General features: G+C 42.0%; 1 protein-coding gene across 1 annotated transcript; it reads right to left on the bottom strand.

Annotated features, from left to right (window-relative positions):
* Positions 1-211: 211 nt before the first annotated feature.
* On the bottom strand, positions 212-25,020 carry Wbp4 (WW domain binding protein 4). Its single transcript, XM_059273283.1, has 10 exons — positions 24,881-25,020; positions 24,329-24,401; positions 21,642-21,704; positions 21,434-21,557; positions 16,879-17,058; positions 15,280-15,326; positions 14,621-14,696; positions 11,087-11,277; positions 5,277-5,443; positions 212-659 (listed from the first exon to the last, which is right to left on the bottom strand). Coding segments are annotated over exons 1-10 (1,131 nt in total). The 5' UTR covers positions 24,883-25,020; the 3' UTR covers positions 212-451.

The following is a 25,020-nucleotide window of genomic DNA, read 5'->3' as shown; positions in this document are numbered from 1 at the left end:
GTCAACTTTTCTACATCCAGGCTTCAAAGGACCATCAAAACCAAACTGCCATGCAGCTGTGCACTTGTGTGTCTGATTCTTATTTCTCAGGTAACAGGTTAATTTCAGTGTGCAGAAAGAATGCATTTTCAATGCAGGACAAGTATGCTCATATGAGTTAAGAACAGAGCAAGAGTCTTCCCCATGTTTTAAATAACAGATACATAGCATCTTAAATTATCATATAGTTAGCAATTTTAGACATTGAACATAATACACTGTATTACAATGCAATGTGGTAGGCTTCCATTTAAGGAACAAAAATAAATTTCACATGAAAAGATTTATTTTGATTCACATAAAATACACTTAGCATAAATGTAAACTGCAGCACTATAGTACTCAAAACACAGAGAAGCTTGGAAAGGGCACGTCTCCTCTGTCCACAGCAGTCAAGGGAAAGGCTTTACAGTCACTCATCGTCACCTCGCTGTCTCAAATTCCGAGATCTCCCATTTTCAATTCTTCTCTTTTTGAAGACGGGAGCCACGCCATCCGCTGCAACTCCCAGAGAAGAGACTGTTTTTTCTTTAAATACCACTTTGATTTCTCCAGCAGTGGCTTCTGAAGTTGACAGATATTCGCTCTCAGTGCTTGGAAGTTCCAAATCGACCTCTTCCCTGGAACAGAAAGAAAAACTCTAACCTGACAGATTAAGATAAATATTGGATATAGACCACGAGCCAGTGAAGCACCATGAGCACCTTCTCAATGGATCAGAAGCTGGTCACCGGGGACACTACGCTGTCTTGTTTTGGCTTTTTTGGGACAGGGTCTCATGTAGTCCTGGCTAACCTTGCAGCCCCTAATGTCACCTTGAGTTCCTGAGCCTCTGGCCTCTGGCCGCCAGACCTCCAGTCCTGGGTTAGGTGTGTACTGCCTAGCTCTAGGTGATTTAAAATACTGATTTTAGTCTCAACACATTGAACTCTGACTGAGGTGGACATGTGCCAGGACAGGTCTCATTTGTTTTATTTCTGCTGCACCAAGGACACAGCATCTTAGAAAACACTCTGCTCATACATGACATGAAGCATAAACAGGAAACAGGGAAGCTGTGGAGACCGATTTTGCCATGGACTGACAGAGATTCTGAAGGTTTACATAACACAAGATGGAAAGAATGGAATCTTAATGTCCTATTGTGGAAGACTCATTGAACTATTTGCCTAGCATCTTTTTATTCTGAGAACTAGCCCTCCAACTATCCACGTGGTAAGTCATAAACAATCTGGCTGGACCAGAAATCAGTTACCTGCTTAACATGAGCCCACCAGTACCCTCTCCCCTAGACCGGTGGGTCTGAACCTTATTAATGCTGTGACCCTTTAATACAGTTCCTCATGTTGTGGTGACCCCCCAATCATAAAATTATTTTCGTTGCTACCTCATAACTGTGATTTTGCTACTGTTAGGAATCTTAAGTAAATATCTGTGTTTTCCAATGGTTTTAGGCGACCCCTGTGAAAGGGTCATGCGACCCCCAAGGGGTTATGACCCGCATATTGAGGATCACTGCCCTAGATAGTCAACTAGTCTATGAAAGAGCTCGCTCATCAAATCCACCCATGAGATTTCTGAAGACAGAGGAGGAAGATCATCATATTCAGTAGATAGAGAAAAAAGCAGGCAAACAGAGAAAGGCAGAGATGGGAGATGAAGAATCTCATTTGTTTTGACAATGTGCTTCCCCCCTTTAGATTTTATTTTTATTTTATGTGTGATAGATGTTTTGCCTGCATGTATGTCTGGACATCACATGTGTGAAGTGTCCACAGAAGTCAGAAGGAGATGTTAGATCCTCTGGAACTAGAGTTACAGTTGGTTGTTAGTTATCACGTGGATGTTGGGAACCAAACCTAGGTCCTCTCCAAGAGCACTAAGTACCGATAACAACTTAAGGAATCTTTAAATAAACAAAAGCTTTTATTTTTATTTTATGATAGCTATACTTGGTGTCTTCTGTACACCAGACACTGCATGAGGCAGCTGCAATAGAAATACTTTCCTCGTACTCTGGCTCTTCTGTAACATCTGTTCTCTTCTTCCCAGTATCAGCATCAGCATTTGTTTTATTAGCCTTTCCTTTAGGAACCACTGAGTTTAGGTATGTTCATTCAGAATTACTAGTGATGAGCTTGGGAGTAAGAGCCGGTCCATGATAAAAGTTAACCAGGACTGTTTTAGCTGTTATTAAATTTAAATTTAATTTAATTTAAAATAGGTTAGTGAGTTTGAGGCCAGTCTGATCTACTTGAAAAATCTAAAGAAAGAAAGAAAGAAAATAAAGAAAAAAAAAAAAAAAGAAACTTCGTTAATCTACTTATGAAGCTGGAAACAATCCATCACATATTAACACTGCCTGGTGTTTCGGATTTTTTTTTTTTTAAACACTGTAAAGGTGTCTCTGCCTAAGGAGCCTTCTGATTGGTTTAATAAAGAGCTAAAAGGCCAATAGCTAGGCAGGAGCGAATAGGTGGGACTTCCAGGCAGAGAGAGAAACCGGGAGGAGGAATATATGTGTGCGATTTCGCCAGCAGACTCAGAGCAAGTCCAATGTGCTGTACCAAGAAGAGGTAACCGAGCCATGTGGCAGAACGTAGACTAAAAAATATGGGTTAATTGTTATAACAGCCAGTTGGGAAAAAAGCCTAAGCTAAGGCCAAGCTTTCATAATTAGTAATAGGTCCCCAGGTCATTATTTGCAGACTGGTGGTCCAAAGATAATCCGACAAGAAAGCTTGTTATGGCCTAGTTAGCCTGAAATTTAATTAGCATTAGAAAGACATATCAATTTTGAAATAGGAGATGTTGACTTAGGACAATTTTCTTACTTTTTAACTGAAGAAACGTTAACTCAACATACAATAGACATGACGCTAACACTCTGAACAAAGCGTGCTTTCACAGCTCCGCCTTCCCTCAGCTCCCTCCCTCTCCTGCTGCCTCCTGCTCCTGAGGTAACCTCTTCCCCCAGTCTCTTCTCCTTGCTCATGGATCAGATGTCCTTTTGTCCACCCCAAATCCTTTCTCATATTAGACATAAGTGGGTGTAAAACCATCCTCCTGATTTAAGTGACGAGAACTGACGAGAACGGACTGGTCTCTTACTCCAGTAACTCCCGTGGATAGGCATCAATGTCCTTGTCATAGCTGGGGAGTAAAGCCTGGTATACAGAGTTGCCCAGTACTTGCATTATTCTACGATGAAGAAAGTACAGCCTTCTCATGAAAAAGCAGGGTGTAGTTTGGGTTTTGATAGCTTTTTGAGATAGGAATCTCACTCTAGCCCATGCTTTTGAAGACAATCTTGCCTCTGTTTCCCAAGGTGCTATAGATGTGCACCCCACCCTCAGCCAAGAATTTTAATAAGAACTAATTCACTATAAAAGTACATAAAAAGCATCCATCCTACACTATCCTTCCAAAGCAGTGTTTTAAAGAATATCTACTTTACCCATACACCTTTCCCCCTTCACCTGGAAGGTTCCTTCAAAGGCGTAAAAAAATACTAAAATCAATGCCAAGGAGTGATTTTTACTTAGCTGGAAAAATAAATGCCTCTAAAAAGAAAACTCATTTAGGCAGTTAAACCAGTAAAACAAATCAGGTAACTTCTTTAGCACGATTGTGTTAAACTGTTGACAAACTACAGAGACAATGGGCTTTACCAGAGGTCACGGCAGTATGCAACAGGGGACAACTAGTGTTTGGAAGGTCAACCCACCAGACAGTGACTCCCTGATGGGGAGCCCCACCTGGCAAGGCCGTGGGGGTCACTGACTGTAAACGACTGGTTGTTTCCTGTCTGTAACTTCCTCATGTGCCACCATTTTACTTCCCCACAAAGAACAGCTGTGGGGTTCTTTCCACAGCCCACTGGGAATGTGCTTCACATCTTTGGGCACATATACTTGTGGGTGGTCAGGAAGATGACTTCTCGTTGGGCTGTGCAATTCTGACAGATGGACGATATGTTAGAATGTGCTGCATGGCTGGGTCTGCTGTCCCACAGAGACTGTAGACACATAGGAGCCTGCTTTGTTCCTTTAGCTCAGACTAACATGAGAAAACAACATTTCTCCCCAGTCTACAACAAGCTACATACATTTTGCTGATCTGAAACCTCGGAGCAGTTTCAAACTAGACTGAATGTTTCTGTAAATGGATCATAAGTTAAAAACTTTACAGAGATGCACAAGGTCAGAGTTGCAGACGTCTAACCAAGGTTACTAACACAAAGCAATGTAAGATGCGATGTCAGTTCTTTGATTGCTAGTCTGGTTGATAAGACCCGGCCCTCTGTGCAGACCTCTCTGCAGCCTGTCTCATCTGGCACTCGGCCCCAGGCTTCAGGTCACGTCTTACACCAGCAACCTTGAAAATGGGCATTGCCATGGTTACCCTCCCCCTCAGATTTAGCCTTTCTACCTTTTTCATCACAAAAAGTTTGTGGTAAATGTGTTAGGGAGATGGGGGGAGAGCTGAGAAGATTTAGAACTAGGGTAGAACAATAAAGAGGTGGGACTGGAAAAGCACCTATTTGAGTTTTTCCGTAACCCTCAGATCAGAAATATCTAAGTTCCTTTCACTTCACTGCGGCTTCTGCCCTACACCCTGGAGGTGGCTTTCGGAGCTGGACCCCAAGACCACCAATAACCAACTGCTCTGCTGATGGGAATCTGAACTTAAAAACTCTGCAGTGAAGAGCCAGGTGTAGTACGCACCTGTTAGTACTAGCACCCATGAGGTGGGGCCAGATCAGGAGTTCAAGGCTAGCCTGAGGCTACATCAGACTCAAAAAAACCAAATCAAACCAGTCAATCAACAAACCAACCAGAACAAAATCTACACTCATATAAAAAAACACTGTCAAGTACAGTAAGATACTTCAAGAGAATAAGAGAGCAAAAGCTTTTTCTTTGCCTTTAAACACATTCTATAGCTAAAGTATCTTACAAAGTATTTACTGCAAGTATTTGTTTGTTTTTTTTTTTTTTTGATAAAAAATGATGAGAGTATGAATGTGGTCATACTTTGGTAGGAAACAAAACAATCACTTAAAAAAATCACTAACTTGTTTTAAAACAACCACTGTTTCATCTTTTAAAATTAAAAATATTCTAGAAACGTAAAAAAGAGCTACACTTCTAAGGAGCACAGAATACTTGAGATTCTTGAGTGCAATGTGCTGAGGTGCTTGGACACAGCAGTGGGATGACCTCTCGGGTACTTACTGAGACTCGGCCTCTTGTTTAATTTCTTGCCATTCCCCATAAGGGTTTGTTGATTTCTTAAGAGTTTTGGATTTTTCTTCGTTTGTATTTGATGGATTCTGTTTTGGGGTACTTTTTTCTTTTTGTATTTCTGGGTCAGTTTTTTTCTCAGTAATTTTATTTTTTTCCTGAAATGCAAAGGCCAATAAACAACACACTTCAAGTAAAACAGCAGTAGTCAATCCCCAAATTTCTTTAACTTCTCTAGAAAGTCTTATAATAATAATAATAATAATAATAATAATAATCATTCACTTAATGGTTTAAGTTTTCACATAACACAATAAATGTACATGGAAGAACTTAATCAGGTTTTTCACTATGTATAAAACTTTAATGCATTATGTTTAATGCATTATGTTTAATGATGCTTTTAAAAAAATGTACCATGACAGTACATAAAGGCAGTGGTGGTGTATGCCTTTTACCAGCACTCTGAAAGCAGAGGCAGGAGAGTATCTGTGAGTGCAAGGCCAGCCTGGTCTACAGAGCAAGTTCTAGGACAGCCAGGGCTACACAGAGAAACTGTCTCGGGGGTGTGGGAGGGGTGGGATTAGAATAACTCCCCCTTGGGACAGAAGCAGTCCCCGCAGAAGTCCTGGGGCTGGTTCTTTATGACATTATCTTCAATGGGCTAAGAAAGCCCTCTAACCCATTTTCCACACTTAAGTGTGTCCACTACACATGCACTGGGTTTTCAGCCTCTTTGCAAATTACACATCAATGGGTAGCTTGCTTGGAATTTCTTTTGTATTCTACAAATGGCTCTTAACTCATCCCCTATGTAGCCCAGGCTGGACCTGAACTTCTAATTTTTCCATCTTAGCTTCCCAAGTACTAAGACCAACAGAATATGTCACCATGCTCAGCAACATGATTTTCTTGTTCCCTTTTCCCTAGACTGGGTCTCACTGTGTTGCCCTGGCTGACCTGGAATTCCCTGTGTAGATCAGCTGGTTTCAAACTCAGAGAGTTTGCCTGTCTCTGCTTCCCAAGTGCTGGGATGGAAGGTATATGCTTCCACATCCCCAGACATGATTTTCATAATAAATCCTCTGGCTTTTACTTTGGTTAGCTCCAAAATCAATGATCTTGACCTTCACTGTTTCAGGCACCTAGTATTAAAACATTGAACTGTGGTCTGGGGATGCAGCTCAGAGAGTGGAGGGCTTGCCTGTCATGCAGAAGGCCTGGGTTGTTCAATTACAAGCACAGCATAAACTGGGCAGGTGTATATTATGGTAATTCTATCATTTAGGTGGAGGCAGGAGGATCAGAAGTTCAAGGTCATCTTTGGCCACAGAAGGGGTTCAAGGCTAGACTGGGCTGAAGACCTTGTCTTAATAATAAAAAATACCCTCCCCCAAAAAACTCCAAACAAACAGAAAACCACCCTCACATCATCTATTTATTTATTTATTTTCTAATTAATTAATTAATTAATTAATTAATGTGTGTGTGTGTGTGTGTGTGTGTGTGTGTGTATGTGTATGTGTGTGGTTTTTTGAGACAGGGTTTCTCTGTGTAGTTTTGGTGCCTGTCCTGGATCTCGCTCTGTAGACCAGGCTGGCCTCAAACTCACAGAGATCCGCCTGGCTCTGCCTCCTGGGTGCTGGGATTAAAGGCGTGTGCCACCAACCCCGGCAAAGCTCCTTATTCTTAATAATATTCACTTCTTTAGAAATGAGACAACTTAGGCTAAAAGGTAAAGGTAAAGGTCAGTAAGAGGGCCCAGAGGGTAAGGACATTTACCACATAAGCTTAAATAACAGTTCAATTACTAGAATCCACATGTATTAGTTTTGCTTGAAGCCATGGGAGTATACAGCAGGTGACAACTAGTGTTCAACAGGTGGACCCACCAGATGAATAACTCTGATGGGAAGCCCCACTGGCAAGTACCGTGGGGTCACTGACTGTAAATGACTCTTGCTCCTGTCTGTAATCTATCTCATGTGCCACTACATTTCTTCCCTAAGAACTGCTATGGGTGTTTTCCCACTGCTTGTGTGTTTATCTCATGTATGTATTCCATCTACTGGGCACACTTATAGCTGTGGATGGTCAGGAAGATGATTTCTGCTTAAGCTGTACAATTCTGATGACTAGAAATACTACTAGAGTATTTTTTATAACTGACCCAGGAAAGCAACAGTATTCTCAGTCACAAAGACAGCTAATTTTAGACTTCAGAACAAATTCAAAACAGACTAGCTACCCCTGCAGAGACAAGTTCCCAGGTGTTTATTGCTGAATCAAGGTCAGACATGAATGAAGCAACTTTGGTAGACATAACCCTGCAGTAACTGACTTTCTGCACATACCCCTGCCACTCAGGGTTCAGCCAACTGATAACTGTGTAAGTCCTGAATTTCAATGTCATCTTCTGTCTGGGAACCCTGACCACTTACAGCTATGTGCACGACCAAGCATTACTCACTGGCTGGTCAGTGTCACCTTCTTAGCCTGAAAGGAACCGTGTGACTTATCATGTGTTATGAGAATGGGTTGGACCCTGTATATGTAACTTATAATTGTCCAGAGTTTGGCTGTTAAGAGTACGTGAGTGTGTGTGTGCTGAAGAGGAGATGTAGCTGAGTGTGCAGAGGGTGAAGTGAGAGAGCTGCAAGAAGTGTGAGAGTAGTGTGAGTGAGTGTGAGTAAGTGAGAGAGTGAAGAGTGAGGGAATGGTCTAGTAGTGTGTGAAGGAATGTAGCAGAGCAGAGAGAAGAAATGTGTGCACAAGAGAGTTGTGGAGCTATGTAATAAAGAGATGTAACTGTATACAGAAATATATGGCTGTGCAAGAAGAGATGTATGTATTTAAAGAGAGAGATACAGCTGTATGTAAAGAATATAGCTGTGTGGAGACAGATTTCCAGAGACTTTTTAAGATGAAGTAAAAGAGAAAATTACCATCAGAATGCGTGAGTGTTTTCTTCCTAATACCCCTTTGATAGAAAAAGTCTCGCCCTCACCGCATTTGTGAATTTTTCTGCATACCCTCGTGCTGCCTGGAGGCTGGCCCCTCACAGGCAGTGGTATAGTTTACTTTGATAAATCATGACCAAAAACAACTTGGGGAGGAAAGGGCTTATTGGGCTTCCATGTCCCATTCACAGCTGATCACCCAGGGAAGTCAGGGCAGGAACCATGGAAGAAAGCTGCCTACTAGCTTATCCCCAGGCTCATGGTTACCTACTTCTTAGACCTCCCAGGACCACCAAACAAGAGGTGCCACTACTCACAGGGAGCTGAGCCTGCCCCTCATTAATCAGCAATTAGGAAAACACCACAAAGCTAGGCCACACTGGGGAAGGCATATCTTCAACTGAAGGTCCCTCCTCCTGGGTGAATCCAGCTTGTGTCAAGTTGACAAAACCTAATAAGCACATAATTGTGGAAGGAGAGACCTGACTCCAAAGTCGTCCTCTGACTTCTAGAAGTCCGTCCCAACCACACACATACACAATAATAATATTCAAAAATATAAATAAATGGTATGATGACTTCGTTTTTTTCCTGGTTCCTATTTTTTGGAGTCATACTCCTCATAGAAAACAAAAAGCTAACCTTCTTATGAAATGAGTTTATTTCTTATTCAAGACCAATCTACCCACCTCTTCTTATTGTCTTTTCTCCTTTCTTTGGATTCCCTCTAAAAGTCTATCACAGTCAATACTCAGCCATCAGGTTTCAATCCATTTTCTTTTTTTAAAGAAAGGGTGTCACCATGTAGTCCTGGCCAGCCTGGAACTTGGTATATAGGCCAGTTGGCCTCAAACTCAGAGGTCTGCCTGCCTACCTACCTCCCAAGTGCTGTGATTAAATGTGAGTGCTCAACTTCTATTTTTTAATGTCTTAGCCAAATCATACCTAAACTATAAACTACTTTTTTACTCCCTGTGAGTTCTGCTACTCAAAACAGCTGGTCGACCTTTTAAAAGGGCACTGAGAACTCCTAACTGCTACATTCAATGGACAAACTTCTTTCCTCCTTTTCCACTTCCTTAAAAAGAAAATTAAACTTCTTGCCGGGCAGTGGTGGCACACGCCTGTAATCCCAGCACTCAGGAGGGCAGAGGCAGGCGGATCTCTGTGAGTTCAAGGCCAGCCTGGTCTACAGAGAGAGATCCAAAACAGGCTCCAAAGCTACACAGAGAAACCCTGTCTCAAAAAAAACAAAAAACAAAAAAAAAAAACTTCTTATAAATTTCATTTTTACTATTTTTTTTTTTTGTGTGTGTGAATGTATGTGGTTGATATATTGTGCACCCCAATAAACTTATCTGGGGGTCAGAGAACAGAACAGCCATTGTATTAAACATAGAGGACGGGCGGGTGGTGGTGGCACACACCTTTAATCCCAGCACTCGAGAGTCTTTTAAGCTTTTAGCAGCAGTTCAGCTGAGACCCATTCGGATGAGGACTCAGAGGCTTCCAGTTTGAGGAAACAGGATCAGCTGAGAAGTTGGCGAGGTGAGGTTAGCTGTGGCTTGTTCTGCTTCTCTGATCTTTCAGTGTCCACCCCAATACCTGGATCTGGGTTTGTTTTTATTAATAAGACCTTTTTAGGTTCATGTTACGTGTGTGTGTGTGTGTGTGTGTGTATGTGTGTGTGTGTGTGTGTGTGTGTGTGTGTGTGTGTGTTGATAAGCAAGAAGTCAAAGGACAACTTGTAGGAGTCAATTCTTTCCTTCTGCCTCTACCATGTTGGACTCAGGGACTAAACTCAGGCCATCAAGTGCCTTACTGCTGAGCCATCCCCATAGCCCTTTTAAAACACACACACACACACACACACACACACACACACCACCAAACTACTTTGGTTTTTGTTGTTTCGTTTTCAGGTTTTGTGCATGTTCTCGAGCATGTATGTGTGTGTATATGCGTACATTTATGTGTGGGGTGGGGTGTGTGAAGAATGAGGTTTGACTAGGGTATAAAGGTCAGACGATAATGTGGGAGACAGTAAGTTCTCTCTTTCCAACATGGGGTCCTGGAGCTAGAACTCACGCCCTCTGGCTTAGAAGCAAGCATCTTTGCCGGCTGAGGCACCTCTCCAGCACAGCAGACCTAACTCTTGATGCATTCTCCATGTTGGCCTTCTGGAACACCTCTTGTCCCCCACATCTGTCCTCACACCCCCACCACAAGTGAACTTAAACGAATGTTTATTGTCCAGTTATTCTCCTTAGCTAGCTCACCCACACTGAGACTTAAAGTACTGCTAAGTAGTTCCTACTTATTAGCCTTTCTGTTTCTAGTCTGTCACTGGCCAATCAGCTTTCTGAACGTCACTGGAGCTTCTTAAAGTTACAAGGTTTAAGGCCAGGTGTAATAAATGGCACATGCTTTAATCCCAGCACTTCTGAGGCAAAGGCAGGTAGAGCTCTTGGCAATTTGAGGCCAAGCCTGGTCTACATAATGAGTCCCAGGCCAGTCAGGGCTACATATTGAGGTCCCATCTTAAAAAAAGTTAGAGAGTTTAAAATAGGTTCTGAAGGATAAATCATTTATCCAAATGCAAATACAGTTGACCTCACCCTTACTTTGAGTGATTCATTTCAAGATCTCCAATGGACACATGCCTAAATACACTCCAACAGATTTCATCATGACATTCAGGAGGACATATAATTTAAAAACTATGAATCGCTTTTTCTAGATTTCCTGTTTCCTATTTTCGGCTATGAGTTGGCCAGGAGTAAAAGAAACCATGGAAGATAAACCTGACAAATGTCTATAAAAAGTGAAGCAAGAACCTACCTTAAACTTGATTATTAGTTTCTTTGTTTCCACAGAGGCCTCTCCTGCTTTCTTCTGTTCGCCATCAGAATCACTGTGAGAATCTGACGATTTGGAGTCTTCTAGGGTGTCAGGTGACTTTTCATTCTCCTTACTAGACGGCACATCACCAGTGTGTGGAATGAAATCATCAGGTTTTTCCCATTTGGATTCTGCTCAACACATTTTAATAACTGTATTACTTATTTAGCAATACTTCTTAGCAATACAACACTTTTTTTAATCATGTACAATTATTAAATAATACATTATATATACATACACACACATACACACTTTATCAAGAAAAGAGCTCAAAAACCTCTCATTTTTTTATTGTTCAGAAAACTTAGGACAATCTGCATTTACTAACTCATAAACCCTAGATGAGGAGCTTGGGAAGTGGGTGATAGTTTTAAAAATCTTCATTTTACCTGAAAACAATTTCAAGAAACATACTGATAATGACTTTACAGAACATTTCCTGAAACTTATCACAAAGATTGTCTGGAGTTCTTGCAATCGTGATGAACTGAATACATGACTTTCACAGTAAAGGAATCCCAACTAGCTGAACTCTACTGCCATCTATTGTTCACTGGGCTTCTAGAGACATTCAAGTCTTTCTAATTGTCTCTACTTTTAGTTTAGTGAAAAGGAGAGAAACTATACAATTTGTTACCCAACTGAGACAATTTTAAGAGTGAAGGAGACTAGGAGACAGAGGCAGGAGGATTTCTGTGAGTTCAAGGCCTGCCTGGTCTACTTGGTGAATTCCAGACCAGCCAGGTCTGTCTTAAATAAGACCCTGTCTTAACAAATAAACAAGAGTGAGAGTGGCTACTAATTGCACTGATCAGGGTAAACTCCTCCCAACCCCAGAGAACACGTTCTATTTCTGAAGAATGACTACAGGCTCAGTGACTTCACTGGTAAGAAGCTGTGCGTCCAAGTTAGGTTTGTATTATTATAAAGTCCTATCATATTAACAGGCTATATGATCTCTATAAAGACCCAGTACTTCACTTCTATGGTACAGAAACACTGCTCTCACTGGGCAGAATGCGATCTGTTTGAAAGTGTAAAGGCCATTTCTTCCTAAAAGGCGTACTATAGGGCTCTGGGTAATAAGAATTAGAAACACAGACAAGAGCCAGGCTGATGGCATCAAGTTAAGTGTGAGGACTGACCAGGAAGGATGCCCAGTGGTACTGGCTGAGAAACCTGAGGGTATTCATTGAAGGAACTTCAACTACCCAAATGGCAACATTACTTCATTGCTCATAGTCATAAATATCAACACAAACATGGTCAGGTTTTAATATCATCTGGGCCCCCAGTTCTTTCTATTCTTCAGTCCTGTTGTTTATATACCTTAACATATGATATATGCTGGGAGAAACAAGAAATTATTTATAAGAAACAAGAAATTATTCAATAAATAAAAAAATTTATTTACTGAAGACCAGCTGGATATGGTGGCAGAGTCCTGTAATTGCAGCCCTTGGGAGATAGAGGCAGGAGGACCAAGACTTCAAGGTCCTACTCAGCCAACTACTGAGTTAGAGGCCAGGCTGAGGTAGTCTCAAAAAGCCAGAAAAGGAACACTAAAAACTGAACTGAAGGATGGTTATATGAGAAACTCTGTGATTTTCTAAGACTTTCTCTACTTTTTTCTTCTTTGTGTGACAGGGTCTCATATATCCCAGACTCACCATCTGAGGATGTCCTTTGAACCCATTCTTCCTGACTCCACCCATCATGGGATTACAGGCATGTTTGATTACACCTGTTTTTTATTTTTTGGAGTGTATGGTATATGCCTGTAGGTGTCCATGTATGTGGGGGTGTGCTTGCCTCTGCTTTTGCACAGGCTAGAGGACTACTTCCGGTACATTTCCCCATCAATTCTCCACTTTATTTATCTTTCAGGGTATTGTCTCTCACTGAACCTAGACTGGCCACCCAACAAACCCTGGATTTGCTCGGCTCTGCTCACCCAGTGTTAGGGTTACAGGTGCTTGCTTCCACATCTTGCTATGTGGGTGCTGGGGATTTGAACTCAGGCCTTCATACTTGGACAGCAAGCACTTTACCCAACAAGTCATCTTCCTAGTCCCATACCCAGGTTTATGGAATGTTACAGACTGAACCCAGGACTCTGTGCATGCTGGGCAAACACTCTACCAATTAAACAACATCTCTAACACAAGGTTTTTGTTTGTTTTGTTTTTCAAGACAGGGTTTCTCCGTGTAGCTCTGGGTGTCCTGGAACTCACTCACTCTGTAGACCAGGCTGGCCTCGAACTCACAGAGATCTGCCTGCCTCTGCCTCTCACGCGGTGGGATTAAAGGCGTGCGCCACCACCATCCAGCTCAGTTTTGTTTTCTTTCTTTTTCTTTCTTTTTTTGGTAACTGGAGGGACAGCCGTGGGTACTGGGAACTGAACTCTGATATTTTTGGTTGTGAGCCTAGCCTTTTAACAGCTGAGCTATCCCTCCGGCCCCAGTTTTTGTTTTTTTGTTTTTTTTTTTTTAATTAATTAACTTATTTATTTTAGGTGCATTGGTGTTTTGCCTGCATGTATGTCTGTGTGAGACTGTTGGATCCGCTGGAACTGGAGTTACAGACAGCTGTGAGCTGCCATGTGGGTGCTGGGAATTGAACCCGGGTTCTCTGGAAGAGCAGCTGGTGCTCTCAACCTCTGAGCCATCTATCTCCAGTCCCAGTTTTGTTTTCTTAAAAGAAGAAAATGGTGAAGGTCTAGGTGTAGTTCAACGAGAGCATGAGCTAGCAGGCATTAGGTCTCAAATTTGATCTTCACCACGACAAAAGTTGAACTAGGTGACAACCACAGGTACTTAGAAAGGAAATTATTAAATCAATCCTAAGACCCAGTAATATTAGAGAGAGTTAAAGATTCTTTTTTAAAATTTGCAAATGCCTTCTTAATTAAGAACAACATTAAGCAGACATAGAGAACTGGCTCAGCAGTTAATTCTTTTTTTTTTTTTTTTTTTTTTGAGACAAGGTTTCTCTGTGTAACAACTCTGGCTGTCCTAGAACTTGTTTTGTAGAGCAGGCTGACCTCAAACTGAGAGATCCACCTGCCTCTGCCTTCTGAGGCTGGAATTAAAGGCATAGTCACCACCACCCAGCTCAACAGTTCGTCTTTATTCCTCTCACAGAGTACCAGGGTGGTTCAATTCTAGCACCCACATGGTGATTCAAAACCATCCATAACTACAGTTCCAGGAAATCTGATGCCTTCTTCTGGCTTCCTTGGGTACCAGGCTCACATATGGTGAGCATAAATCCATTAAAAAAAAGAGTAACCTTGATGCATAGTACATTTTATAAACAGAAATCTTTTAAGTATCCCTTATAAAAGACAGTATATAATACCTGGTACAGAAATGATTATTATATTACAGTTTCCAAGTTTGGATGATATATTCTCTCATATGCAGGTTTGGGTACAGTTTTAAGTTAAAATAATCAAAGATAACACTCACCTCCTGTTTCTGTATTATAATAATAGGTGTAACCGTCTTCACTTAAACCCTCTACCCAAATGGCCTTTGCTGCTGTCTAATAGGAGGGAAAAAACAATACACTGAGAATAATGACAATAGCTAGCTACTGAATAACTAAGGCAAATGTGGCTATCCTTTCTTTTCCACCTGGCACCTGGGAGTCGAGAGTGGTGATAAAGATCATGCAACACAGCCTGCTTTTCTAGTCACTACTAACTTTCAAACAGAGAACGTCTCATCTCTCAAAGCCAGGAATTCTGTCCAGCTGGACAGACACGTAAACAAGAAATGACTACAAACTGACTAACACTGTTTATCCTGAATAGGGTTTTTTGTGTAGAGCTATCCCTGTTCCTTCTCTACCCAGCCTTCTAACAGAAGGATTATAGGAAGAAAGAGGCCAAGCTGGGGTTGAAGAGAACTGCTTATTTGGAAATAAATTTGCTTAACAAAACTCCACAAAAAGCTACAGCCACCAGATTTGTTTAGCTCAGGGGTAGAATGCAGGCTGTTCACAAAGCCCTGGACCAATCCCTGGTACACAAACCCCACCAGCCACCCAACCCTGGACTTGCCCACCCTAGAAGCCAATCACTTGAAAGAATAAAGCAAAGACACCATAAATATGTTATAGTTACCTTTTTTAAGTTCCCTTGAAATCCTTCTGGCTTCTCCCACTGAGATGCTTAAAACAAAATATATTGTAAAATAATTTTGCTTTAAAATAAAACAAGCCCCCCAAATTTAATTAGGTAAAAATCCACAGGACAGTCACTATTATGTACAAAACACTACAAAGTAGAAAAATAAAAGACACAACATATACCCTTAGTGGTACTGCACAGAATACATGTATTGAATGTCACATAACCGAGAAGAAATAGCAGCATGGTCCAGAGTTACTGAAACTTCCACAGTAATTACTAGGGCTGGGTAGGACTTTTCTCAGAGGTTAGAGAATTTCTACTTGGTAGGTTATTGTTTTACCATCTCTATGTGCTCTTTAGCTCTTCTGTGAGATGCCTTGCCTATTGTGGTTTAAATGAGAATGGCCCCCAGAGGCTCATATGTTCGAACACTTGGTCCCCAGTTGGTGAAACTATTTGGGAAGGATTAGGAAGTGTGGCCTTCTTGAAGGAGATGTGTTGCTGGGGTGGAGACCTGGAGGTTTCAAAAGCCTACACCATTCCCAGTTTGCTTGCTCCCTATGCCTCCTTGTTGTGGATGAGATGTATCCCAAGTGTTTACTTCTGGTTGATTTACTGTTGAACTACAATACACACTTCACTTAAGACTCAGACCAAATAAATTGTTAGCAATTATTACTACTGGGTCTAGGGGGATGGTTCAGAGGTTAAGACACCAGAGGCTCTTCCCGGGGACCTGGTTTGGTTGGTTCTCAACATTCATATGAAAGCTCACAACCATTTGTAACTCCAGTTCCAGGGGATCCAATGCCCTCTTTGCTCTTCCATGGACATTGCACACACATGGTGCACAAACATTACATACAGGTAAAACACCCATATAAAATAGAAATTAAAAAACCCAAAAACTTATGGAGTAATAAATTCTGCCAACACTGGGCCAAGGATACAAATGTTAAGACAGCACCTCAGAAGTGATGAGTAGCTAAGGCTAACTTTAAATTTCTGGTCCTCCTGCTTCTACCTCCCAAGTGCTAGGGTTATTGATGTGTCTGCTGCTACAACTACAGCTAACTCTTAGCATGAGTTACCCCATAATTTTTTTATTTTTTTGAGACAGGGTTTCTCTGCGTAGGCTTGGCTGTCCTAGAACTCACTCTGAAGACTTGGCTGGCTTCGAACTCACAGAGATCCATCTGCCTCTGCCTCCTGAGTGCTAGGATTAAAGGCATGTGTCACCATGTCTGGCTAGGAACATACAAGATTTTAATCATGACAATGATTTGCAATAAGCAGGGTATTCTTAGTTTTTGTTTTTTCTTTGTCTTGTTTGTTTTGTCTTATTCTGTACCCCAAGCTGGCATGGATCCCACTATGCTAGTCTCTAATTTGTGGTAATCCTTCTGATGCTGGAATTATAGGGTATACATCATAACAAGAGGCACAATTTTCTAAGCTTCATGGAAAAAAGGAAGTTAGTTTCTCACTGCTTAACATATGCCAATATGAAATCAATATTAACTAAAAATCTCAATACAGAAACTGCTGTGTTTTTCTATTTTCTAGTAGTTCTGTGCTTCCACAGCGTACCTCCTGTGATGAGATCGTAATAGTAACAGTGACCATCGGACGTTACTCCTTCTACCCATCTACCCTTCAAAGCGTCTTTCTTTTTCTTTTCCTTTTTCTTCTTCTTCTCTTTCTGTTGAGTTGATGTAGAAGTGGGCTGGACAGTGCTGGTCACTGGTGATCTACTTGGCTCTGAAATGTCTAGAAAAAAAGATAAAGAGGGGTAACTTTACCTTTTTAAATGTTGTATTAGCCAGAAGCCTGGCAAAGCCCAGCACAGTGACACATGCCTGTAATTCCAGCTACTCAGGAAGCAACTATTCAGGAGGCTGAGACAGAACAATTTATGTGTTTGAGACCAGCCTAGATAACAATTTTTAAAAACAAAACCAAAGTTTGACAAGATTGTTTTTGGGAACAAAACACATTATAATAAAGTTATCTGAGATACAATCGTGGAAGAATATATAAGGGGAGTGAAAAAAAATTGTAGTTGTACGGGTTATTTAGTTCATCACACACTAAAGATCATCCTAGGGGCTGAGGAGTGTGACCCAGGGGTAGTACCCCTACCAAGAATGCCCTAGGCTGTGGGTTTAATCTCAGCACACCACAAGGAAAATAAACAAAACAATTTACAACTCACTCTAAAGAACAGGTATCCCTGCCCACAGCAACGAAGGCCAGTGTTGATGACAAGGGGAATCGTGTCAGAACACCGGACACGTCAACACACAAGCTACAAAGGCAAAGGTATTAAGCTACTTCCCACTGGCTTCTCTCTTCCTCACACCCTTATAAATCCCAGGTCAAGCCGGGCAGTGGTGGTGCACCCCTTTAGATGCAGTACTCTCAGCAGAGGCCGGCCTGGACTAGAGTGAGTTCCAGGATAGCCAGGGCTACATAGAGAAACCCTGTCTCAAAAAACCAACCAAACAAAAGCCCTCTAGGTCAAATATACCTGAAAACAAATCAAAAACAACAACAAAAAACCCACACACTAGAAATACTGTTAAATTTGACTACAGGATTAAATTTTTGTATAACAAAATGAAAAGAAAAAAAAAAGCAAAAACAGAGGCTAGAAAAATGAAAAAAATTAACAACAAATGTTAATGTCCCTAATGACTCGTTAAAAATCAAACGTCCTAACAGAAAACATACAATTCAGAGAATGAATATTTTCTTTTACCAATATTCAAAGAAATGCAAATAAATATAGTTTCTTTTTATAGATTAATACTGAAAAGTTTGATGAAACTCCACTGTCATCTACGGGTATATACATAAATGTGAAAAAAATGTTTTCATGGCTTTCTGCTCAAAAGACTGCTAATATTTCCAAAGACAGTTAACAACTTTTTTATTTCTAGAAAAATGTACATCAGATCCACCATTTGTAGAGCTAGCTTGTCATCAGCTATAATATAGTACATTCATCCTTTGATACTACATGTCTTATCCAGAAGATGAACCTACAGAGAAAAATAAACACAAAAAGATACATACATGACAGGCTGCATTTTTTTTGTTTGTTTCTTGAGACAGGGTTTTAGGGTTTCCTCTTTGTAGCCTTGGCTGTCCTGGAACTCACTCTGTAGACCAGGTTGGCCTTGAATCAGAGATTCGCCTATGTCTCTCTGCCTTCTGAGGGCTGAGATTAACGGTGTGTGGGGGTGGGGTAAGGTGTATGTGAAGATCTTTAACGGACATAATACATATAATCCAAAAGGATCCCACAGGGGCATAGTGGCTCATCTCTGTAATCCCAGCCTGCCTGAGTACCTTGAGTTTGAGGCCAGCCTAGGCTACATAGTGAGCTCCAGGCTAGCCAGAGCTATATAGTGAGACTCAGTATCAAAACAGACAAACCAAGAACCCCACCGTGGACAGGATGATATCTGTATGTATATTTAAAATTAATCTGTGCTAAGTATGGTGGCATACACCTTTAATCCCAGCATTTGGGAGGCCAGCCTGGTCTACGGAGAGCTCCAGGGACGGCCAGGGCTACATAGAAAAACCCTGTTTCAAAAAAACAAAAAATTCACCTTAAAATGGCATTGAAATGGAATCTTTTAATCTCTCTATATAAAATTAGTAAGTTTTCAACTAACACTTCTCCAAGATACCTACCTGATTTTTCCTCTCAAAATGCTTTATGTTCAGTTGGGTGTAATGATGCATGGCTGTAATCCCAGAACTTGGGAGCCTGTCCGACATCACATAGTGAGTTTGAGGCCAGTTTGAACTAACCAGTGAGACGCTAATTCACTAATAAATAAATGGCTTTTTGGAACCACATCCTCCTTCTTTTCCTTAAATACTAACATTTAGACTACATTAAGCTGACAATTGTTTTTATTTAATGGAAGCAATATTTTTCTTAAACCTATAATTAAGAGGTTTTTTTTTTTTTGGTTTTTCGAGACAGGGTTTCTCTGCGTAGCTTTGCGCCTTTTCCTGGAACTCACTTGGTAGCCCAGGCTGGCCTCGAACTCACAGAGATCCGCCTGGCTCTGCCTCCCGAGTGCTGGGATTAAAGGCGTGCGCCACCACCGCCAGGCTAAGAGTTCTTTTTATTAGAGACTAAGGAGTATCATTTTATGATGAAAAACCTGGCTTGGACTGAGCAGGAAGCCCCCTCCCCAGTGGCTTGTGTTGTACACAAGGTGCTGTTCAGGTAGCCGACAGTCCGACTGCCCCAGTCTCCCTTGCTTGCGGAAGACAACTTCTTACAGTAGCTATGGTGTTGAACGGAGAGAGTCATAACTGGTTAAATTACTGAGAACAAGTGACTGTTATTATAGCATGACAACTCAATGCTCATAAAGGGATCTTCCACATCTCACCTCTCCCAAGAAACCTCTCTCAGAAAAAGGGGGTGGAAAGACTGTAAGAGCCAGGAGATGGAGATGGTGTAGTGTGGTGTTTTCCCCTCTGGGTACAACATGATCACATCACCACTATCTGGAGTAGAGAGTACCCAGATCCAGTCAAAGCAATGAAAGAAACAAGCAACTGATACAGTGACGGTCAAGTACATGTTGACGGTACTGGACTACTGACATTTCCCAAGAGGAGGGAGGGGACACTCAAGGACCTGGTCCTTCTCACCTAGATTCTAGCTATTATTCCATCGTGTTCCAGCTCCCCTCCCAACAGGTGATCTTGGGAGATGCTGAAGTAAAAGGCAGTGAAAGGTTAACTGCAAAGAGCCTCCATGATGCAGTCTCCAAGGTAGCGACCTATGATGGGGTGTCTTTGATAACGTAGCTGTTCTGGGGTCATCCATGCACTTATAAGTAACTTCTCATTCATGCTGTTTAGTTAAGTCCAATAAAGTCAGTGGTTCACAAAAGCAAAAATCCAAATCATCTGATCACCCGAACCACTACATGAGATCAACAATCAAGATCTACTCTATACCTGGTTTAGGAACTGGGCTCCCAGCTTGCTGGAGGCTGTGGAGCTTTAGGAGGTGGGGCCTGGTTGGCGGACTACATGAGTGGGGGGCCGCCCTCTATGTTTCTATCTACCTTCGGGCTCTGGCCTGCTCACTCTTGCCTCTGGTCTGTGTTGTGGAAATAAGCTTCCATCTAGTGCATCCACCACCGTGCCGTCCTAGCCACGGGGCACCCAAACCTCTGACACTGACCCACAGCTGACAGTCTGCCCTGTAAATTGTTGCTGTCAGGTCTTTTGTTACCAGAAAAGTAACTAAAACAATTTGTCATGGAGGAAAGCTCACAAAAACTTCCTACTTTAGAGCCTGAATTCAACCAGCTGGAAACATCCATAACTCAAACCCTCAAAATAATCTGCGGCTTGAGGTAAAGTCGACTATTTGTCAGGAAAAGGCAACTCCTTCATTATGTAGCCAATCATATAAATTGATACAACTCAGTTTTGGCCATGTGGAAAATATATAATTATAATGCAAGTTTTTTTTTTTAATTTTAATTTTTTTAATAAGTAGTGCCTGTAACAATGAGTATCTAAAAGAGAAGCCTCAAGGTTTTGGAAATGGATCATTCAGCTAGGCTGGAGTGAGGACCAGGTAACTGTAAAGGTAACATGGTTGATATGAATAAAGGTGTCAGAAGATAAAGCATTAAAAGCAAAACATGGGGCCAGCAAGATGGTTTGGTGCATTATGGCACTTGCCACTGACCTGAGTTGATTCTGGGAACCCATATGGTGGAAGGAGAGAACTGACCCTTCCAGGTTGTCCTCTGACCTCCACACATCACCAACATAAAGATAAATAAGTAAATAATGTAAAAAGCAAAACAAGCCAGGCATGGTGGCTTGTGCTTTTTAATTTCCGAAGGCCTAGGTAGGAGGCTCACAAGTTCAAGACCAGTCCAGGATACTCTGGGAGACTGTATCTCAACAACAAAATAACCACAACAATAGCAACAGCACAAAATACAAGCACTTCAAAGTCCACATTCTAAATGAGACTAAAAGCACTACAGTATTTTCAAGTACAGAACTCCTATGCGGAAACAATGAAGAGGTCCCTCAGCACGACCCGTGATGTTACTTTTAAAGTGTCTTGCTGATATTTTACCTGCCTCTAAGCCAAGCCGTTTCAGATCCTCTTGGTATGCCTTCAGGGCAGCTGCCTCCATCGCAGCAAACTCCTTGGACGCCTTTTCTTCTTCCTTTGCCTTATCCAAGCTTTTCTGCTTAATCTATGTAAGACACACGTGAAGGTGAACGTGAGAGATGGGATCAACATTTGCACAGAAAATGAACAAAGAGCCAACTGAAATTACCTCACTGATCCTCTTGGCCACATTTTCCTTGTGATTCTTTCCTCTTTCATGAAATTCAACACTCTTGAAAATGGAAAAGGGAAAGCATCATTAACCTCACAGCACACTAATACTGTGAATACAGGGCTAAAATATAAGATTAAAATGGCAGAAAATACAAAAATGATTAGTTTTAATGCAAACTGACCCCTGAATCAAACGACACTAGTGGTCTAAGCAGATCATCGTGTTCGCCCACTAGATGTTCTCTGGTTCTTAAAATGAGCCCGGATGACCACACTAACAGGACAAAGTGTGGGGAATAACTTTCAAGAAGAAGTATGTCTCAGCTGAGCAGTGGCATATACCTGTAACCCGAGCACTTTGAAGGATGAGGCAAGAGAAACCTGAGTTCAAGTTCCAGGCCAGCTTAAGGTATTTGCTCAAGTAACACCCATCTCAAAACAAAAAGAGAGTAGTAACAACAATAAAACTGTCCCAAACCAAAAACCCCACCAAATTAACAAAAGCCCACAACAACAACAACAACACACACTACCTTTCAACATCAAATGTCAAAACTGGCTAAGCCTCTAATTTCATTTTCTGCTTTGCTATATTAGAAACATAAAGAATATCCTTAAGGACTTGGTCTTTAGAGCATTAAGAAAAATAGATATTTAAAGAATTCCTCCTTTGGGCAGGTAAGACGGCTTAGTGGGTCAAGGTGCTTGCCACCAAGCTTGACCACCCGCCTCCACCACCAGGACCCGCAGGAACACTGTCCTTTGACCTGCACCCTGAGGAACATGCACACCAACACATCTACACACACCCACACACATTTAAAACAAATTCCTCACATTGTGCAAAATGATGTAATAAACAAGGTTATTCATTGCAGTACTGTGTGGAGCAACAATCTTGTAGTCTATCTACTGGGGACTGGCTGAGTGAATTGCACAGGCTTTTATCACAGGCAAGAAGCTCACAGCTCCCTATGTATTGACATGGAGACACCTTCAGGATATACTGTTCAGTTAAAAACAAAACTGTGCTATTTGTCATCATGATGGAGTAAAATACATGCACATGGAAACAATGAAGTATAGACACGGTTTGGGGGGAAGGGGAGTTCACTTTTGAAAGGTAACAGTAATTAAGTTTTGACATGGATGGCTGAGTGAGCACTGGGACCTACTTAAATAATCAGAAATTCTCAATAAATTATAGATGTCTGATGGTAAGTAATAGAAAATCCCAGAAAAATGCCTTAAAATAAATGCTGTCAATCAAATTCTGTATGACACATTCACCAAGCTATTCTAATATACTCCTATGAACTCTTCATTAAAGTGAGAGTTTGTAAAGCAAACAATCATCTCTTGTTCCTCTACTGGGTTACCTACAGGTGATACACCATACAAAGAATACCATGTGAAAGGACCATTCAAAACTGATTATGGTTTATAGTTAACAGTTAAATTACTATATATTTAGGGAGATGGAGACAAACTTCTGGAAAGATAATTTATTTTCAGTAACTCATAAAACTGGCTTTACTGCCTAGGTACCTCCAGGGATAGGTCATTTTTCAATTTGTGTGGTTTTAAAAGCTCATGGCAGTTTTAGGAAGGGTCAGTCTAAGCCAGATAAAATATGCACACTCTTTAGCAACAATCAGTAAAGACCAAAACAAAAGAGCAATACTCCTTAAAGCCAAAGGCCTCACAGGTGATTTCCAAGTGTTTACTGAGGGAACACAGCTCAAAAGAATGGCATAATTCCTTTGTGCACCACAGTTCTGCCAAGTAAAAAGTATACATACGTGTAAAACACCATTGCTTTTGGTTTGATTTCGTTCTGTTTTTCAAGACAGGGTTTCTCTGCATAGTCCTGGCTGTCCAGGAATTCACTCCTGTAACCAGGCTGGCCTAGAACTCAGAGATCCGCCTGCCTCTGCTTCCCCAGTGCTGGGATTAAAGGCGTGTGCCATCACTTCCTGGTGAGATACTGTACTTTTTTAAACATTATTTTATGGGTGTGCGCGCCTGTGTAAGTTCAAAAGCACCACATGAGTACAGCCACCAGTGAAGGTCAGAGGAGGCTGTGGGATCACCTGGAACCGGAGTCATGGGTGGTTATGAACGGGCATGGGGTGCTGGGAATGGAACCCCAGGCCCCTTGCAAGAGCTGTAGGTGCTTTTTACTGTGGAGCCATCTCTCCAGTCCCCATATTCTAGTTTTCAATATAGTATGTTTGCATGGGACAGATCTTAAAGGGAAGAAAGCCAGCTGATTTTTCGCTTTAAAAGTTGGAGCTAGGCTATAAGCATAATGTGTTTTATGGTTGCTATCTTTGTATTTCTTGAGAGGGGACAATGATGGTCTTCCAAATTTCTCTGGAGAACAAAAAGCATAAAAGAAAAAGTACGATTTTTTTTCTTAAGAGGCAGGAGTTCTTAAAAGGCATGAGATTACCCACTCACGGTCCATTTCCTCAAAGGCCACAGAAATAATTAGGCCTTGAAATCAAAGTTAGATTGATGAAGAGGAGAAAGACTGTAGCTTTCATAAGGGGAAATCAAAGAAAAGAAATCTTCCTAGGTTTTGAAAAATCAAGAGCACTACACATGAAAGTGGTTTGTAAACCGTACCTAGATCAAAAAGCAACATGTCACATGAATATTTTACTAGAAATTTCATACAGGCCTGTTGTCTGCTATCCAGCACTTGCAGTAATCACAGAATTTCTTTGGTTGTGACTTCCAGTAGTCGGCCCTGAATAAAGGAAAAAACAACTCTCAGTTTATCCAAAAATCGGAAGAGAATCGTCATGCTTTGTAAAATTTGGGATACAAAGTTGCTGGACGGCTTTCGTCCTAGCAAAGCAGTTTCATTTATGTACGCGAAGCTAAATTCCTTGTGGAACCGCTTTCCACAAGGCAATCCCGGGCTTCTCCTCCTCGCTACTCCCAGGGAAACAGAGGAAGCTCTTTCCCTTTTCCCTTCTTAGCTAATTCGCTTGTTTCGGGGACGTCTGCGGCGACAGCGCCATCCGGGCCCCCGGGACCGCCGGGCAGGGGCGGTACCCGAGTCCCCGGCTGGGGCTGAAAGGGCGGCCGCGTCTCCCCGGAGAACCGGCCGGGCAGGTCGGGCGGCCCCGGGGTGAGCGGAGGGGCGGGAGGAGGAGGAGGAGGAGGAGGAGGAGGAGGAGGGCGCACGCGGCCGCCGCGCGGCTCACGTCCGACCCGACTCACATGACCGCGCCGGCTCCGCGCGTAGCCCCGCGATCCCGCTCCCTGTTTGCTCGGCCGGCGGCGGCAGCGGCGGCGGCGAGAGCCGGGACCTCCCGGGCCTCCGCGTCTCCCCGGACCCCGGCGTTCCCGCGGCCGGGCTA

The sequence above is a fragment of the Peromyscus eremicus genome, chromosome 9, assembly GCF_949786415.1.
Source record: "Peromyscus eremicus chromosome 9, PerEre_H2_v1, whole genome shotgun sequence".
Classification (NCBI taxonomy): Eukaryota; Metazoa; Chordata; class Mammalia; order Rodentia; family Cricetidae; genus Peromyscus; species Peromyscus eremicus.
This window is presented reverse-complemented; position numbering and strand designations above follow the sequence as displayed.

Bases quoted from the DNA above. Each gene is read 5' to 3' on its own strand.
- Wbp4 (XM_059273283.1), bottom strand. The intron at 11,278-14,620 runs GTGAGTGTTATC...TGTGTTGAGCAG, and splicing joins TTATAATACAGAAACAGGAG to AATCCAAATGGGAAAAACCT. The intron at 5,444-11,086 runs GTAGGTTCTTGC...TTTGCATTTCAG, and splicing joins AACTAATAATCAAGTTTAAG to GAAAAAAATAAAATTACTGA.